Source organism: Eschscholzia californica, unplaced genomic scaffold (genome assembly GCF_041429995.1).
Source record: "Eschscholzia californica isolate CP2 unplaced genomic scaffold, dmEscCali1.0.p SCAF_4, whole genome shotgun sequence".
Taxonomy (NCBI): domain Eukaryota; kingdom Viridiplantae; phylum Streptophyta; class Magnoliopsida; order Ranunculales; family Papaveraceae; genus Eschscholzia; species Eschscholzia californica.
In genome coordinates, this window is record NW_028238461.1 from 32645833 (window position 1) to 32664434 (window position 18602).

Sequence of the window (18602 nt, forward strand, 5' to 3'; positions counted from 1 at the left end):
TAATTAGGTTTTCCAAAAAGTCCCTTTTGAATAAGATTGAGGAAATAGTTAAAAATAAAAACTAGTTTCTATTTTCTCATTCTTTATTATTGGCCGGCAAAAACAAGCCCATCTTGGGCCGATGCCCCTATAGGGCCACACGGCCAAGTTTGGTCGAACCCTTTTGGGCCCCAAATCACCTATTTTGGTGCCCGGCCCAAATACCCTTCTTTTGAGTCTTTTGTGTTATCTTTGCCTGAACTTCTTTTAGGCCTATGAGACATGTTTATGGGACTATCGATCCATGATTATATGTCTCATCCCACTAGTCATATAATCCGATCAAATAGACATTCTTATGTGTAACCCAATATAAGATTCGGTCGAAGTTAGCCGCGAATTACTTTGTAATTCGACGATCGTAGTTGGTTTCTAGCTAAGCAAGACGACCCTTAAATTGTCCGGACTTGATGATCTTCTTCATCCATTGTCATATCTGACAAATTGCTCGCATTGCATCTTTGGTTGAAGGACACCTCTTTCAGTAGGGTATAGTGATATTACAGATCATGGTCAATAATGTGACGCCCCGCGTTCCGACTCACTGTTTGCCCGACAATTTATATAAGAAACTCAGTCTAGTTGCCAGAACTCTCATAACGGGTTACAAATCAAGAACAAACGCACCGGAAGATCAATATAGTTTAAACTTTTTGAAAATATGTTCGGAAAACGTGTAACACAAAATAGTTTTCATAAAGAGAAAAACAACTTGAATTCATGTACATGAACAATTCACAGAAGGGACTGAATTTGGACAGAGTCTCCTCTATAAATTGAACATATCAAACCTGAAAACCTGTCAAATATTCATACATGTTTCATAAACTCCAACATACCAAGAACATCAAATTTAAAGTGATAATGTGTGTACAATTTACATGTGTACAATCACAAACAAGTGAGAGAACAATGTTACATATATAATATTAACGTTGTGATAAAATCGTAAGTTGAAAATATAATAGAATTTATATCGAGCTTACATAATGTGAGCCATCGAAGTAAACTGTGTCACTCCGGGCCACCAATACCTGCAACTGAACAAAAATAAATAGGAATGAGATAACCCGAAGGTCAGCTCAGTTGGATACCTAGACAATCTACCCGCACAACATGCATCAACAGTTTAATATATTAATAGTTGTAAGTGTTACATATATACAGAGATATCAATATGCACACCAAGCAAGGCAATATAGCAAGATAATTCTTCTAGCTTACCAAGATCACGACTGAATACACCCTCAGTCGAGGTCACCTATTGTTCGACTAGGAAGAACCGTTCGATCTTTGTTAGTGTGTAGGCAGGTGGTGCCTTATCGAACGTTTGATTACTGCAGTGTACACATGGATCCACGTAATACCCCGGTAAGAGCTTTCGTAACTCTCCCTTTGTATCATCGCCCATCGGGCTGGCTTGTGATCTCAATACGTATCGAATAGTAAATCTCACCCAAACAGTGATACGTTTAGAATATGTCATGACTTACCCAGACGACTATAAGAGCATCGTCGTGTAGCAGAGCCATATACCCACGATGATACAACTATCTCACCTTGAGGCGCGTCCTACCTCCGGTCAGATCTGACGCTTCCTCGCAAGGTAATTCATTAACCATTCGAAGAAAACCCAAACATATGCATGAACCTATAATAATATTAAATGATTTGATAGGCTCCCAAAGCTACAAAAACAGGGCCCTCCGAAAGGTCCCATCAACCCAAAGGAGAAGAGCATTCCCGCGTCCAAAGGTAGGGTAAACCTTGTTTAAAGGCAAGCTTTTACAAGTTTCCACTTTCAGGGATTAAGTATTTTCTTATTAAGAAAACTCGGGTAAATACCCTCTTTCATTTCGGTGAAAACATTATAAGTATCAATCACAACAGAATTCACACCGCACACACCAGTAGCTTAGCAGAATAAATAAACAAGCATGGCATTGGGTCGATCCCATAATCACTCCAAGGGTCGGAATACCCCAACTCCCATTCTCTCCGAACCCCATTGGGGTAAACTGGAATGGTCATTCCCAAACAGCTGGCCACGCACCGAGTGTAACCCTTAACATAATTCATGGCTAATCCATAACATAAAAATAAACAAGGGGACCGACCAATGCCCGTCAGAAAACAACATTACACGTAACACAGATCAAGCAATTCCGCCTCCATGTTATACATGCAGCTCAAGCGATTCCGCCACCATGTGATTATTTTTCAGAAAAACCAATTTGTTTTTAAAAGAGAAACATCCATAACATAGAGCACACACATACATTCATATCATACCATATCATATCATATCATAATTTGAACTAGAGGACGATAAAAAGAAGAAAATAACTATATATATATATATATATATATATATATATATATATATAATGGTGAAACGAGGAATACCCGTGTGTAGAGTAAGAGCGTGGAACTAAAGCTGGAACGAAGAGCAAGAACAAAAATCACAATCAACTTACCAGAATATTCGATCATAACGGACGTTGTCATGCATCAAGTCCCTGTTTCATGCTGATACGACGGAAGACCATTTTTTGACATCAACAATAAGTACATGTGGATACTTTTCAAGCTTCAGCTTTTTGAGCAAACTCGTACAACTATGCGTGAACTTGCGTAGTGTGTAAATCTTAGATAATATGTGTGAGCTTGTGTAAACTTTACTACATGCAAACCCGTGTTAACTTAAGTACGTAGCTAGAGCCTGAAAAATTGATCAATCATTTCTCGTAAAAAAGTTTTTGGCTTAGGAAGATTTGGAAAATTAAATTTTACACATACACAAACAAATTACAGGGCCACATTTGCTTGATTTGCTTCAGGCCTCCAAAAAGTCACGGCCGGCCTTGATAACAAGTCAGTAACTATAGTCACGTGTATAACATTTGGCGAGTAGTAGTTAATAGTAATATTTATAGAATCTGTCCAATACAATAGTAGGCCTCCACTACGGCCAGTGGCTGGTATCAAATGATTATTATTCAAACCTAATCTATTAAAAGATGGTGTAGTAGATCTATTAGTAATATAAGTTTCGGATAAAACTACTATAAATGGAAAAGTTGACTTTAGGAACGAAATAAGAGTGGATTTTGTCGGGTCGTTTCGGAGACCCTGACAATTCCACGCTAGAATATTCATGACTCCATCGACATTTGGGTTGTCGTTACCATTTCCGAAGTCGAGTCCTCCGATGTCAATCTTGCTAAGCGTTTCACTGTTTTCCTCGTTTCGTCAGCCTCTAATAATCTAGCAGTATTGGGATCATTTTCATCAGAATAATGGGGGAGAATATTAGGACCTATTGCAGTAGGGATGTTCTGAGTTCCTGACTGTTGCTGATGAGTATAGGAACATTGACCAGGGATTTGGTTTGAGCGCTTAAACTGTTTGAGTTGTACCAGATAATCTAAAAAAGTTCCATAATTGTCTAATAGAGATGGTGTCACTGCCTCACCTGTCTCTACATCACCACATTTATCAACTAATGAAAATGAATCATTTTCTCGACCAATCCTTTGAGCACTAAAGGGGACTTTAAATTTTTTTAGAGTATTTAGGCTCCATTGCTTTCATAACTAAGTCCTGCTGGTCCACCACCCTTTGGTGTAACAGTTGGACAACCCTCTTAAGCCCATGAGGTCGTGGGAACGAGTCTCGATAGAAGCAGTTTCCATCAAGATCTATCCTATGTAATTTAGGCTATAAATAATGTAATAATTTATCGTGCTTTAAGCCTCTTTGTTGTCAGGCTCTAGGCCTCTTTCATTCCTGGTTTAAATTAGGCGGTTATCGTGCTTACTACATCTTCATGATGCATCAATGCCTTGTAAACTAGTCGAATTCTCAACACAAAAAAAAAACGAAGTCCCGCTGATCCGAATATATATTGAGTTGAAGGAGGTCACCAAATTGGATAACAGAGGGGCAAAATTTGATTGAATGCCCCCACAAGAGACACAGTAACGATGCAATCTTCCAAAACGTGTTTCAATCGAAATTAATTTTGTGTGTGACATTTAAGATTAACACGACGAGGGAGAGGTCGGGTAATATCAAATTCCACTGGAATTCTACCATAAACACACCATTTTTCTGCCTCTTCTGGGTAGTGGATACAAATTTGCCTAATGATGATGCTAATCGGTTTATCGTTGTATTGTTCAAAAGACCTATCGGGATTTCATGGAATTGAATCCAAAACCATGAAAAATCAAAACAGTGCTCTTTTGGGGTTAATTTTGGATCACTAGTCTTAACAATGACAACTTCGTCTTGAATGACCCATAGAGAACTGTCCGATGCAAGGCTTGTAGGGTTTTGTGTATCCTATACACTAACTAGTGTTGTAAGCGGAATCTCAAACATCTCATGTTTAACACTAGATTGCCCAGGATCCTTATGCATAAACTAATCAATGAACTAGAGAGGGATAAATACCTTAACGCGTTTTTCCCTCGAACCATTCCAATCGCATGCAAAGATCGAGAGCTCCAATTGTAGCTCCTCTACTTGAGACACCGAGTGAATAGACTTGATCTCCCTTCCTTTCAGACTGCTAGGACTTACTAGAAGGTTGAGAAGAACTCTTCTTCTTGACTAGATTGATAGAACGGGAGCTTTTTCTCTATATTCCTCTCTCTCCAATAGCTGTATATTCAGAGAGAGAGAGAGAGAGAGCTGTATATTTTTCCTTAGAGAAAAATCCACACCTTTTCTGTTCTCAACTGACCTAATATATAGACCAACCCTAATTAGAATCTCATTCAGATTAGGTTTTCTATTTCTGGGTCAAAGAAAAGATAATTACCAAAATACCCTTTTAGGGGTATTTTGATAATCCCCTTAAGTGTGGCCGGCCAGGGCAGCCCACCATGGGCCTTATGTGGCCGGCCCACTTACTCTGGTCGGCCATCTCATGGCCGGCCCAAAGAGCCTTCCTTCTATCTTGTCCCGAATCTCCATTCGGACCCTTTCGGCCTTTCCAGTCGAATCCCATCCAACTTTAGCCAGTTCCCGTCTAGTCAATTCTCTCCGATCAAGCTACCACTCTTATGTGTAACCCGTTGTAGGATCCGGTCTATGTTAGCCGCGAATCAACTCCTTGATCCGACGATCGTAGTTGGCTTCTAGCAAAGCATTACGACCCCTAATTGGACCGGACTGGATGATCTTTACGTGTGGTCATCGTTATACTAACTGACAAATTGATCGCATTGCCACCTTGGTCGAAGGACACTCCTTCGGAAGGACATCCCCTTCAGACCGAACGGATAAATCTTTCAGTCTCCCACTTGTACTTAGAACAAGTGCAATGCTCGATTCCCATGTCGCTTAGTATCTCATCTGATACGTCACACCGTTCAGACTTTCTTGATCTGGAGAACAACTGTCAATTCAAATGATTAACTCTTAATCCATTGGAGTGTGGCCACACATTTTCCAGTTGCTTCTCCTCAAGTGGCCCGGAGATACTTATTCCTAACTTAATAGGAGGACATCATCCAGTCTTGTACTCCCACTTAACTTCATGTCTATCCTGTCTCCCCCGGTATGCTGCCTTTATAACCTCCTTTTACGGCGCGGCGTTTGACAGGTGCAAAGTTCGACATTCCTTACATAAGATGAGTGGAGCACTCATGTTCACGGAATCTCTCCAATCTTGCCTATGAGAGTTTGTGACGCTTTTTCAACTCCTTGCAAAACTCTCATCTTTGGGTTATCCAGTGTAGATTCCCCAATCTACACCCATGTAATTGACTTAAATACCATATTCCTATAGCCCATGGAACTGCGCTATCAGTCAATTCCCATGCTAGTCTTCTTGAGTCATTGTTGTCCACGCAATGACCTGGACTAGGGACTCAATAATGAATCTATTCCATGTTCACTTAGTAGGGTTCCATTGATCAGATCACGTATCTGATAAACCTACCTGGAATGCCTCATTATTTTTGGACTGTCGATTAAATACTAAACCACGATTTAACGACGAAATAATTAAATTATTTCTGATAATAAGAGTTGGTAAATCTTGAGCCTTCCCGTGTAACTCCTTACACCCCCAAGTTTACCAGTCTAAGCTTTTCAGGAAAGCTTATTGCCTATGACCTTAGTATTACCACCATACTTAGTCAAGGTGACAGTTTAGTTAATAGATCATATCTATATGGATTTGGCTTGTTATCATCCGATGATAATCTCCAGTATCGTCATACTGAATTAAAACTTCCCAAGTTTTAACTATTTTCTTTTATTTATAAAGTTTGCAACAGTCTCTGCCTGGAACCCTTCCAGCTCACTGTTCTTCCAAGTCAAGATTGTCATCTTAGTCTGGAAGTTTGCAACATATGACTTTTCAACCTTTTATTTTCACCGAGATCTCACAAGTTCTTCTCAAGTACATTGTGTGATCCAGATCAACTCATCTGGATTTGATTGGTGACGACTATAAATACTCCAAGTACTTTGCGATGTCGAGGCGAATGCTAATCATGTCCCACATGACCGATCTTATGCCTTTTGCATAACCATCTTTCTCATGCGTGCTTGCTCATCAGAATCCTTCAGATTCTAAATCTTGCTAAGCTGTGTGCCATGAGACTTGGGTAGAAATACTCCGTTTGAGTGTTTCACATTGGACTTTTCAAGACCTTTTCTTGAACAAGTCTTATCACCTTCTCGATCCATCTCCATAGATCTTTGGTGCCCAAAAAGCATTCCACCTTTATGTGGTCCTTTTATTGAGTTAGTTCTAAACTGTTTTCAACATCAGCATGTTGTTCTCAATCTCTAGTATGTCGTCTACATACCGGACCAAAGAAAACTGGTTCACTCCCACTAACCTTCTTGAACTTCTTAAATTCAAGATTTCTCTTCATTCCCAAAGAAAACAACTCTTGTATTCTTTGCTGAATCGAAGATTTCAACTCCTAGATCTTTAGTCATGCTCTGGGAAACACCAATGTTTCCATCCTTGTCTGTTTTTCACTTTGAAAAACCTATTTGGACTTAACAGGAACCCTTCCTTTAAGCAAAATAGATCAAGTTCCAAACTTGATTTCAGACATGGATACCGTTTTGATCATATGGCTCCAAGCCATGTTTCGTAGTGATTCCGTCACAACTTCTGTGTAGCTAGCTCATTTTCTTCTTCAGCCGGATCTCCATCCTCTGAGACAGATTTATGAGCTTTCAAGGTCTATAAGGGGCGTGAGCAACTTTGAGACACTCTCAACTCCTTGAGGGTTCTCCTGCGAATCACATTCGCCCTGCGCGGGAGGATCTCCGAGATCTACCATCTCTTCCTCTCTTTCCTTTTCTATCAGCTCAGAATAGTTAGGAATCGCGACTTCTGACATCGTACAACGGTGTCAGTTTGTTGCTCGGATCGAATTTCTTCGATATCTAATATTTCTCCCACTTGTCTTCTTGAAATAACTCTTATTTCAAGGAAGACACCACCACGAGCAACAACCACCTTGTTCTCTGATTACTTGTGGAAGAATCCTCAATATTTATTTATCCCATAAATAAATATTCTTTCTTGATATGCAAACTTGGTTCTCGGAAACCATTTACGTTTCATATCTATAGACCTTCAGGAAAGACCACTTTTGGAACCCTTCCAAACCCATACTCTTATGGTGTCTTTTCAGCTTTTGACGGAATATGGTTAGCTAGGAAGAACGACCGTGTTTGAGAATATATCCTAGAAAGTGTTCGGAAGATTGGCCTTAACCCATCATTGATCGACTCATGTCTCACATGTTCGATTTCTCCCACTAGACTCATCATCCATATGATGTGTTTGTGGAGCAAGGTGAGAAACTATTTCTCAACTTCTTTTGATGGTCATCAAATTTCTGATTCAAATATTCATCATCTCGATCCAATCGAATGACTTATATTTTCGTCAAGTGGATTCAGGTTAACTCTAGTTAGTATATTAATAGTTTCACGTACATCTGTATGTACAAAAACTATTAGTTTACTAGCCATTTCTCCCTTTCTAAAAGGTGACTTTGTCAAATGGCCACGTTGAACAAAATTCACATGTGTCGTATGATTCAAAATCATTAGACTTAGAAATCCATACCATTGGATCTTCTTCATGTGTTTTATGTCAATTTGACCAATGACAAAACATGAGTTGACGTCTCCGAATCCTTTGATTATAGCCTATCGTATCATTGTTAATGCTTTTGGTTCTCTAAGAACCTTTCGTTAATTTAGCACTATTTTAAATCATCTGATGTTTCTAGAAGAACATAATAACTCTTACTAAGTTCTACCTAGATTAGTGTCTAAAAGAAGACTTTGATCCCTTTCAGCATCCTTAGCAACTCTTGCTTCTGCTCCCTCTTGGATCCTCACTTCTTTTAGTCAAGTATGTAATTCCCTTGAGCTCCCACTAAGCCTCACATCCGGTCTTAAATACCTGATGAAGTGAGTCTACAATACGTGCTAGATTAACTTAGTTAACAAGGATATAAGAATCGGAATTCATAATTCCTTTTCTTTTTTCTTCCAGGTACTCAGGGTAGTTTCCTTGAATGGCCTAGCCAAACTTTTAAATCGACCCTTTAACCTTTTGAATCATAAGAACTCTTCTTATATTCTTTCGGTAACTGAATCATAAGAACGTTTCTTAGATTCACTTTTCCTCAATGTTCTTTTCAAGACGACTTTCTTAGAGGCACCATCCTCTCCATTCACGACTTCTAGTGGAACTCTTCCTTTAGTTGTCGAATGGTTGTGCACGCATCCATATCATTAATCCCTACGTGAGAGAAGAATTTTATGGATGTTCACAAAAGACTTTGGATAATCATATCCTCAGTCGTCTGAAGAACCAATGAACATTAGGAATGAGATATTCTCGGACGTTTTCTTTATTTCGAATTCGAGAACGCTTCTCGGATTCCTTTCCAATCATGAAAATAATTTTCGTTTTAATTCCTTCTGAAGGAATGAACGAAGGTTGGAAAACTATTTTCTAGTAGTCATATATCCTCTACTTTTAAAAGAAAATAAAACAAAATCCTAAAACTTATTATCATTGCAAAAATCGTTTTTGCCATATTATTCAGTGAAACCCGTCCCCCTTTGAATAATATGATTCCAAGATCCCATTCTTGTGAAGTTAAGCGTACTTTGGCACTGCCCTTAACTTCACCCTCCTGGGTGAGTAACTCCTTACTGATCATATCTCATATGACTCTTGGTTGATGAATAACACTTATTTGTTCAATTCATCCTTTTGCCTCGAAATCCAAAACCCTTTTGCTGACTCGTTGAGTATAACCATTTAGACATGTAGACCTCTTCATAGGTCTACCCGTATTGTCCCGAGGTAAAAGATGGCACCCTGCTTTGGCATGACCCACCATCGATGAACAAGGGCGCAACAGGTGTCTTAATCTGGGTAGGCATTACTCAAAATTCTTTTTGGGAACTCTTACGTTTTTGTTTGCATGCATTACTGTGAACTCTAACATAATCATACACCACACAAAACGTAAATAAGTAAATGCGCGCGAGAAAATAAATCAAGCAGACATGATCCTAGTGTTGGGATTTACACCCTTCTACTAGTGTTTATAGCGGAAATATGACATCTAATGTCTACACTAGTATTCCCAGGATCACATGCAAAACTAGTAATTAATCTAATGGAGATAGTGGATTACCTTAATCGCTTTTCTCTCGAACTAGTTGAATTGATTGAAGAAGACCAAGAGCTTCAAGTGTAGCTCCTCTACTTGGGACACGAGCAATCAATTTGATCTCCCACCTTGTTGTATAGCTAGCACACCAATGGTGGTTGGATAGAAGAACACCTTCTTCTTTGACTAGATAGATAGTTAATGGGAATTAGCTCACTTTCTCCTCTCTACTTGATGTGGTAGAGTAAGAAAGCTTAGAGAGAAATTCCACACCTTATTCTCTGCCCTAAGAGTGTTTATATAGAACCCTAATAAGAATCCACCTCCTTTTAGGTTTCCTAAAACACCCTTTAGAATAAGATTTAGGGAAATAGTCGAAAATAGCAACTATTGGTATTTTCTCAATTCCCTAAGGAGATGACGTCCAAACCCAGCCAAAATTGGCAGATTTAATTTTCATAACATAAGGAAATGTCCCTCCAAAAATCAGCCCAATCCGAGCCCTAAAAGTGCCCGAATCGGCCTAGGCCCAAAAACCCTGTTTTTGGCCTTTTTGTACTATCTTTGCCTAATTCCTTTTTAGGCCTATGAGATATGTTTATGGGACACTCCCATGATTATATCTCACTCCCACTAGTCATATCCTAGATCAATTTGTCACTCTTATGTGTAACCCGTTGTAGGATCCGATCGAAGTTAGCCGCAAATTACTTCGTGATTCGACGATCGTAGTTGGTCTCTAGCTACAACTCTACGATCCCTAAATCAATCGGACTTGATGATCTTCCACATCAATTGTCCTATCCGACAAATTGCTCGCATTGCCATCTTGGTCGAAGGACATCTCCTTCAACTCCTTCACCTAGTATGGCCCCTAACCTAAAAGATCTAATCTTCTTAGGTTCTTTGCTTGTTTAGCCTCCGTTCGCCTGGATCTCCATCCTCGAACATCCATTGAATTCTCCCACTCGAACCACGATCTCATCCTTTGGCTCTTCAATGGACTCTATTGTACCCTTAACTCTAATTACAAGACTCAACGATTCGCAGATCGTATAAAACTTGAAATTAAATTAATTACATCGGGCACCCATCCGTGCTTAAAAACAAGATAGAACAATTCTATGGCCATACTAGAACCCGCATTCACATCCATACATACATAATAATATGACACTCATAAAACACCCAAGTATGTATGAGATTCGCTTCCTTAAGTCAAATCCAGGTTTGCTATGTTCTAGATAGCTATTCGGGAGAAACTACCGACATCTTTATGTCTAACGCGCCTTAAGTCCAACTAATGGCTCGTTTTGGTTTTATCCTAAAAGATTTTGAAATCGTTTTGGAAAAACTCCGATTCAGGCTTTGGTTGGCCCGGGTCGCTTTCGGAAAAAATATGGTCAAAGTCGGAAGAAGAAAACAGAAACCTCCCACTTAAGTCAGGGCCCAAAAGACCCGAGTCTAACTCCAAAGACTTAAGTCAAACTTGGTCAAGGGACCCTTTGACTAGGCCCAGTCAAGTCACGGTCAAGGTCCGTACCAAGGTCGGACCCGGATTGGCACGTTCCAGATCGTGCCAAGTCCCTCGGGTGGACGCGTCCTGGCCCTAGGCCAGACGCTTCCCAGCCCCGCAGACGCGTCCTAGACGCTCTGCCCAAGCCTATGCTTCTCGGACTCCCAGTCCGAGACAGCTTCTGGTCTCACCAGACGCGTCCCAGACGCGTTCTGGAAGGAACAGTCCCGGTCGCGTCCGGATTCTCAATCCGAGACGCGTCCGGACTTCTCTGTGGTCGCGTCCGGATTCTCAATCCGAGACGCGTCCGGACTTCTCTGTGGTCGCGTCCGGATTCTCAATCCGAGACGCGTCCGGACTTCTCTGTGGTCGCGTCCTGAAGACGCGGCCTCAGGTGCCAGACGCTGATCCTTCGGGATCCCAGTCCGAGACGCTCTCGGACGCGTCTTTCTGTCCGAGAAAAGCTCGGACGCGTCCTTATCCGAGACGCTCTCGGATTCCCAGTCCGGGAAGGACTGGGACGCGTCCTGAGCGTTCGCGACTGGCCAGACGCGTCCTGGTCGGTCCGGCTCCTGGACAGCACCATCTTTTCTTCTAATTTTCAAAATTTTCCAACTTTTTGCTGCTGTTTTGATGAATCTTCATCCAAAACCCTGCAATTTGAAAACTCTTTATAAAAAACCATCATCTTTAAAATTTTCTTTTGAAAACTCTTTTCAAAAACACAAAATTTTAAAGTCCTCCCATTGAAACTCTTTCAATTTTCTATCTGATTAAGTCTAAATCTAATTTAAACTAATCAATTTCATGTCTAAATCCCTATTTAAACATAAAATCATCTAATCAATCAAGATCGAATCTAATTCGACTAGCCAGAGATAGTTTCATGCAACCGGCTCTGATACCACTGTAGGGTTTTGTGTATCCTATACACTAACTAGTGTTGTAAGCGGAATCTCAAACATCTCATGTTTAACACTAGATTGTCCAGGATCGTTATGCATAAACTAATCAATGAACTAGAGAGGGATAAATACCTTAACGCGTTTTTCCCTCGAACCATTCCAATCGCATGCAAAGATCGAGAGCTCCAATTGTAGCTCCTCTACTTGAGACACCGAGTGAATAGACTTGATCTCCCTTCCTTTCAGACTGTTAGGACTTACTAGAAGGTTGAGAAGAACTCTTCTTCTTGACTAGATTGATAGAACGGGAGCTTTTTCTCTATATTCCTCTCTCTCCAATAACTGTATATTCAAAGAGAGAGAGAGCTGTATATTTTTCCTTAGAGAAAAATCTACACCTTTTCTGTTCCCAACTGACCCAATATATAGACCAACCCTAATTAGAATCTCATTCAGATTAGGTTTTCTATTTCTGGGTCACAGAAAAGATAATTACCAAAATACCCTTTTTGGGGTATTTTGATAATCCCCTTAAGTGTGGCCGGCCAGGGCAGCCCACCATGGGCCTTATGTGGCCGGCCCACTTACTCTGGTCGGCCATCTCATGGCCGGCCCAAAGAGCCTTCCTTCTATCTTGTCCCGAATCTCCATTCGAACCCTTTCGGCCTTTCCAGTCGGATCCCATCCAACTTTAGCCAGTTCCCGTCTAGTCAATTCTCTCCGATCAAGCTACCACTCTTATGTGTAACCCGTTGTAGGATCGGGTCTATGTTAGCCGCGAATCAACTCCTTGATCTGACGATCGTAGTTGGCTTCTAGCAAAGCATTACGACCCCTAATTGGACCGGACTGGATGATCTTTACGTGTGGTCATCGTTATCCTAACTGACAAGTTGATCGCATTGCCACCTTGGTCGAAGGACACTCCTTCGGAAGGACATCTCCTTCAGACCGAACGGATAAATCCTTCAAGGCTAAGTTCGCTTGCTGTAACAAAGCGGATTAGAAATAAGTTATCAGATATTCAGTAAGGGTAAATTTATTTGGACCATGTAACACTTCGAAAATACGAAACATAGCTTGACCAATTTCAACCTTCTTGCTACTAACAAATTTCATAATACCATTTTGTTTATAGAAATTGAATCCATGGTAGGATCTGGTCCTTCAACCTTGGGAACTTTGTCATCGTGCGTTGTGAGGGCAGCAAAACGCCGGAAGTCAAATTGATGAGTATCCATAGTAAAAGAAAAGTGTTGGATGAGGAGTGAAGAAATCTGAATAAAAGAGACTAAATTTCACTAATTAAGAGCATCTCCAATGCAAAACTCAAAAAGAAAACCTATTCATCATATGTGTCAAGTGCCAATTGAGATTCTCACTCCTACGTGGTGTTAATAGAGATCATCAAATTCTTTTTGTCTCCAATGCAAAACTCTATACTTATCTTATTTACTTATGTGGCATAGTTAATTTTGTAAATAAATAATTAATTATTTTAGAAAATATAGAAGACTTGATTTCTATTGGTTGAAAATCAACTATTGATGAGTTGGACAATTAGAGATATCTAGAAATAGAGTGTCCTCTTGAGATATCTCTATTTCACCCTCGACACGTCTTCTTAGAGATCCAAATAGAGTGTTGCATTGGAGAGGATATTTAAGAAAAAACTCTAAAAATCATACGTGGCACTCGGAGTTTCTAAGATTGAGTGCTGCATTGGAGATGCTCTAAGGCTCCTTAGAGCATCTCCAATGCAACACTCAATCTTAGAAACTCGGAGTGCCACGTATGATTTTTAGAGTTTTTTCTTAAAGACTCTCTTCAATGCAACACTTTATTTGGATCTTTAAGATGACGTGTCGAAGGTGGAATAGAGATATCTCAAGAAGACACTTTATTTCTAGAGTGTCCTCTTGAGATATCTCTAATTGTCCAACTCATCAACATTTGATTTTCAACCAATAAAAATCGAGTCTTCTATATTTCCTAAATAACTAATGGTTTCTTTTACAAAAATAACCATGACACATAAGTAAATAAGATAATTTTAAAGTTTTGTATTGGAGACACAAAAAAGTTGAGCATCTCTATTTTCACTATTTTCGCCACTTAGGAGTGAAAATCTCAATTGAAACTTGAGAATAGGATGAATATAGATTTTTTTTGAGTTTTGTATTGGAGATTCTCTAAAGATGAAGAAGAGGATAAAATTTAAAAGTCGTCTGAAAACTGTCAGAACTGATAGAGAAAATTGACCATAACTGCTCCTCTCATCTCTATGATGATAAGTACGGGCAAATTTAAACCCTTATGGATCGGAAGCCCAACTAAACTAAAATGAACCCCTCCATCTATGTGCACGTCTCTGTCCACTCCACCCACTTGTTTCTCATTTTGTGAAACTGAGAGAAGCTGAAACATGCTTTCCTCTCCACGCAGGAAACTTATCTCCCGCCTCCCATTTAAATTCAAAAACCTTCCCACCACTCAATCCCATCAATTTAGTTCTTTCTCTTGCCTCTTAGATTTCTGCAACAAAATTGAGTTTCTCCAACAAATTCATGCAAGATTTGTTGTCTATGGTCTTCATCAAAACCCAACTCTCTGTTCAAAGCTCATTAACTCTTATGCTAATCTTGGTCATCTCCATCTCTGCAAAAAAATCTTCACTTCTGTAAACGACCCAAATTCTCTTCTTTACAATACAATTCTCAAAAACCTCTTCAAGTTTGGTAATTTTGATGATGCTCTTCTTCTCTATCAAGATATGGTTAATAAGTCCATGTACCCAGATGAACTCAGTTATTATTTTGTTCTGAAATCTTGTACCCATGTTGGAAACTTGAGAAAAATCCATGGCCATATTGTAAAACTGGGTTATGATTTGGATGTTTCAGTTAGTAATGCTTTGGAAGAAATGTACAGGGTATTTGAAGATGATGGAAATGCACAGAACGTGTTCGAAGAAATGCCCACGAAGAATTCGTGGTATTGGAATTCATTGATCTCGGAGTGTAGTCAAAATAATGAGCCTGAGGAGACTTTTGAGATTTTCAGGAAGATGATTAAGGAAGGACTAGAACCTGATTCAAGCACTGTTATTAGTTTGTTAAGATCATGTGTCATTTTGAACTCAGTTAGACTCGGAAGGTATATTCATCTTTTGATTGTTTTATATAATTTATCTAAAGATTTATCTGTTAATACTGCTTTATTAACAATGTATATAAAACTGGGTAAGCTAGATACTGCAAAATTACTCTTTGAGAAAATGCCAATTAGGGATTGTGTTGTATGGAACATAATGATTTTGGCCTACTCTCGAAATGGGGACCCCGGGGAAGCCCTAACGTTGTTGATGAAGATGATAAGGTCGGGTGTTAGGAGTGATTTGTTTACAGGACTTGCTGCCATTTCTTCGGCTGCAGAGTTAAAATCCTTTGAGAGGGGTAGACAGATACATGCACATGTGATTAGAAGTGGTTCTGATTATCAAGTCTCAGTTCATAATTCATTGATCGAGATGTATTCCAGATGTGGAAACGTAAATATTGCAAGAAAAATTTTCGATTTTCTTTTGGACAAGACAGTGGTTTCTTGGAGTTCAATAATCAAGGGATACGTAAACAATGATCGATGTGATGATGCTTTATCCCTCTTCTTCAAAATGAAAATTGATGGAGTGAAACTCGATTCTGCAACAGTAATAAATGTTTTGCCTGCTTGTGTAAATCAGGGTGCTCTAGAACATGTCAAATTCCTTCATTTGTACTCAATGAAGACTGGTTTAATATCGGTAGTTTCTGTGGTTACATCACTTTTAGATAGCTATGCTAAATGTGGGTGTATAGAGATGGCACAAAAGCTCTTTGATGAGGAAGAAGTTGATGTTAAAGATACAATTTCATGGAACTCTATGATCGGTGCTTACTCTAAACACGGAAACTGGCAACGTTGCATTGAATTATACAACAGAATGAAGGATTCGAAATTGAGACCAGACAAGATAACCTTCCTTGGACTATTAACGGCTTGTGTGAATTCTGGCTTGGTAAAAGAAGGTTGGGCAAGTTTCGTGGAGATGACAGAGACTTATAATTTCCTACCTGATCAAGAACATTATGCTTGTATGGTAGATCTCTTAGGTCGAACAGGACACGTCAATGATGCTCAAGAGCTTATAAAATCCATGCCGTTCGAGCCAGACGCACGGGTTTGGGGCCCATTATTAAGTGCTTGCAAAAAAGGTTCAGATACTAAGCTTGCAGAGTTTGCAGCGAAGAAGCTGATTAGTATGGAGCCCAAAAATGCTGGGAACTATGTTTTGCTTTCTAATATATATGCTTCTGCTGGAAAATGGGATGAGGTTGCTAAGATGAGAGTTGTTCTCAGAGACAGAGGCTTGAGAAAGACACCGGGTTGTAGCTGGTTAGAGATTAATGGACGGGTACATGAGTTCCGTGTGGCAGATCGTTCTCATCCAAAGTGGGAGGATATATATACCATCTTAGGAAGTCTTGAGTTGGACATTAAGATGAATAAGTCAAAGAATTCACAATCACTATCTTGATTTCACCCTTTTCATTTTCCTGGTAAATCGTGTTTTGGGTACAAGGAACTTCACATTTACCCGGTAAATCGTGTTTTGGGTACAAGGAACTTCACATTTACCGTACTTGAAGTTGGACCATGTCATCTGTACAGAAAGCACTTCACTTCTCATCTCAAAACATTAGTATTTAGTTCCCATTTAGAAGTAATAATGTGGGTTTCCGAGAGAACTTGAACTTGAGCAGTTTTAAAGAAGGAAAGAGTAATAAATCATAGGTCAAGAAGACAATACCAGAATCCCGATCCAATAAAGTCATCCTAAACACTATATTGAAACCCTTAGCCTAGAGACTAGAGGATTTCGATCAAGTCTTATGTGGATGAAAATCGTAGAAAGGATGCAGGTCTGGAACCCCTATAAATCTTTGTTGTTGGTCAACTGATTTATTTATTTTTTTAATCTCTTTTGATTATGATACTAATCTAGCAGATTTTCCAGCAGAGAAGCGCATCAGTATGGAGCCAAAAAGTGGTGAGCGATGCTTTACTCAACAATATGTATGCTTCAGCTGGAATATGAGATGAGGTTCGCTCTCGGAAATAGATGCTTGAAAAACACACCAGTCTGTAGGTGGTACGAGATAAATCCAAAAGTCACGAGGACAATCTTGAATTCTTCTTTTGCATTTTTCATGGTAAATCTTGTTCTGAGAATCAGTCTATTGGCGTTTTATATTTGTCGTACGTGAAGTTGAATTGTCTCAAATGCTTAACTCCTAACTTTCATATTAAAGTGTCCATAATTTAGAACTTTACTCCCCCATTGTTTGTTGTTGATCAGATAAAGCCCAAGGCGCGCGCCAAGAAGAAATGGAGGTCGTTGCGGAAATTAGGATTCTTTGGAGGATATGTGGTACCGCCTACTTTAAATTTTGTATTAAGAAAGATTTTTTTTGTTGTAAAACAAGTTTTTTTTTTGGTAAAATTGTAAAACAAGTTAAGTCGTTCATTTTACATCTTGAAAAACATTTGAAAGTAGATATTTTAGAAAGATAATGTAAAGAAAATTTTCCGGGGTATAAAATTTTTAAAAGAATTTGTGGATTTTGTCAAATTTTCTGGAGAAACAAATAATTTTTTTTTCTTCCCCCTCTCCTCCCATCACCGGCCACCACTTTCAACCACCAGCACCATCATTTTTTTCCCGCTTGAAATGGACTCATTCAAATGAAAATTTGATCGTAACGTAGATCATCTTAATTCTACTATGTTCTCACTTTTTCTCTTCCCATGTTATACCAAACATAGACAATTGAATTTCCTGTGACCTAAAATATGATTTTCTTTTTCATTAGAGTAACTTAGTTTTCACATCCAAATGTTTTCACACAAACCAAATAGCTTGTTAAGTGATTTTCAATCATTAAGTGCAGGTCAGTAATTTTAAGGCGTCTTGTATTTTCACATAATAAGTGAAAATCACTTCTAAATGGTAACAAGGTAAGTGCGAAAAATGGAGTTTGAGTTTGATTTCCCGAATTTACTTACTAATTGCTACATGTACACAAGAGAACAGTACAATCCACTTCCTCTTTAGACAAAAAGAAGGAGAACTTGGAATTAGAGAGAAGGAGAACTTGGAATTTTTTTTGTTCTTGAAACTCTGAGGGAAATGATCTTTCAAAAGACGAGGAAAATCAAGTGGAAAAAAAAATCCTAGATAGGAAAAAGAGAAAAGATACACTACTTTTTTGCTCAGCCACTAGTAAGTAGAGAGTTATTTATAGTTCTACTTATTCACAGAGCTATTCACGAAGTTGTTTATTATATTTATAGATCTCCTCTAAATATATATGTATATCAGTGTATGTGCCAAAATTGTCAATTGTTAGTAGATCT

General features: G+C 39.1%; 1 protein-coding gene across 3 annotated transcripts; it reads left to right on the forward strand.

Moving 5' to 3' along the window:
• Positions 1–14319: 14319 nt before the first annotated feature.
• LOC147544179 (pentatricopeptide repeat-containing protein At1g11290, chloroplastic-like) lies at positions 14320–17787 on the forward strand. Of its 3 annotated transcripts, none has more exons than XM_086636970.1 (3): positions 14320–17107; positions 17206–17398; positions 17545–17787. In XM_086636970.1, exon 1 carries the CDS (start codon positions 14572–14574, stop codon positions 16720–16722), a length of 2151 nt encoding a protein of 716 aa, XP_086493096.1. In that variant the 5' UTR covers positions 14320–14571; the 3' UTR covers positions 16723–17107; positions 17206–17398; positions 17545–17787. The 3 variants fall into 3 exon arrangements, with proteins under 3 accessions (XP_086493096.1, XP_086493097.1, XP_086493098.1); XM_086636971.1 differs by having other exon boundaries at positions 14387–17107; positions 17203–17398; XM_086636972.1 differs by having other exon boundaries at positions 14514–17107; positions 17194–17398.
• Positions 17788–18602: the final 815 nt, after the last annotated feature.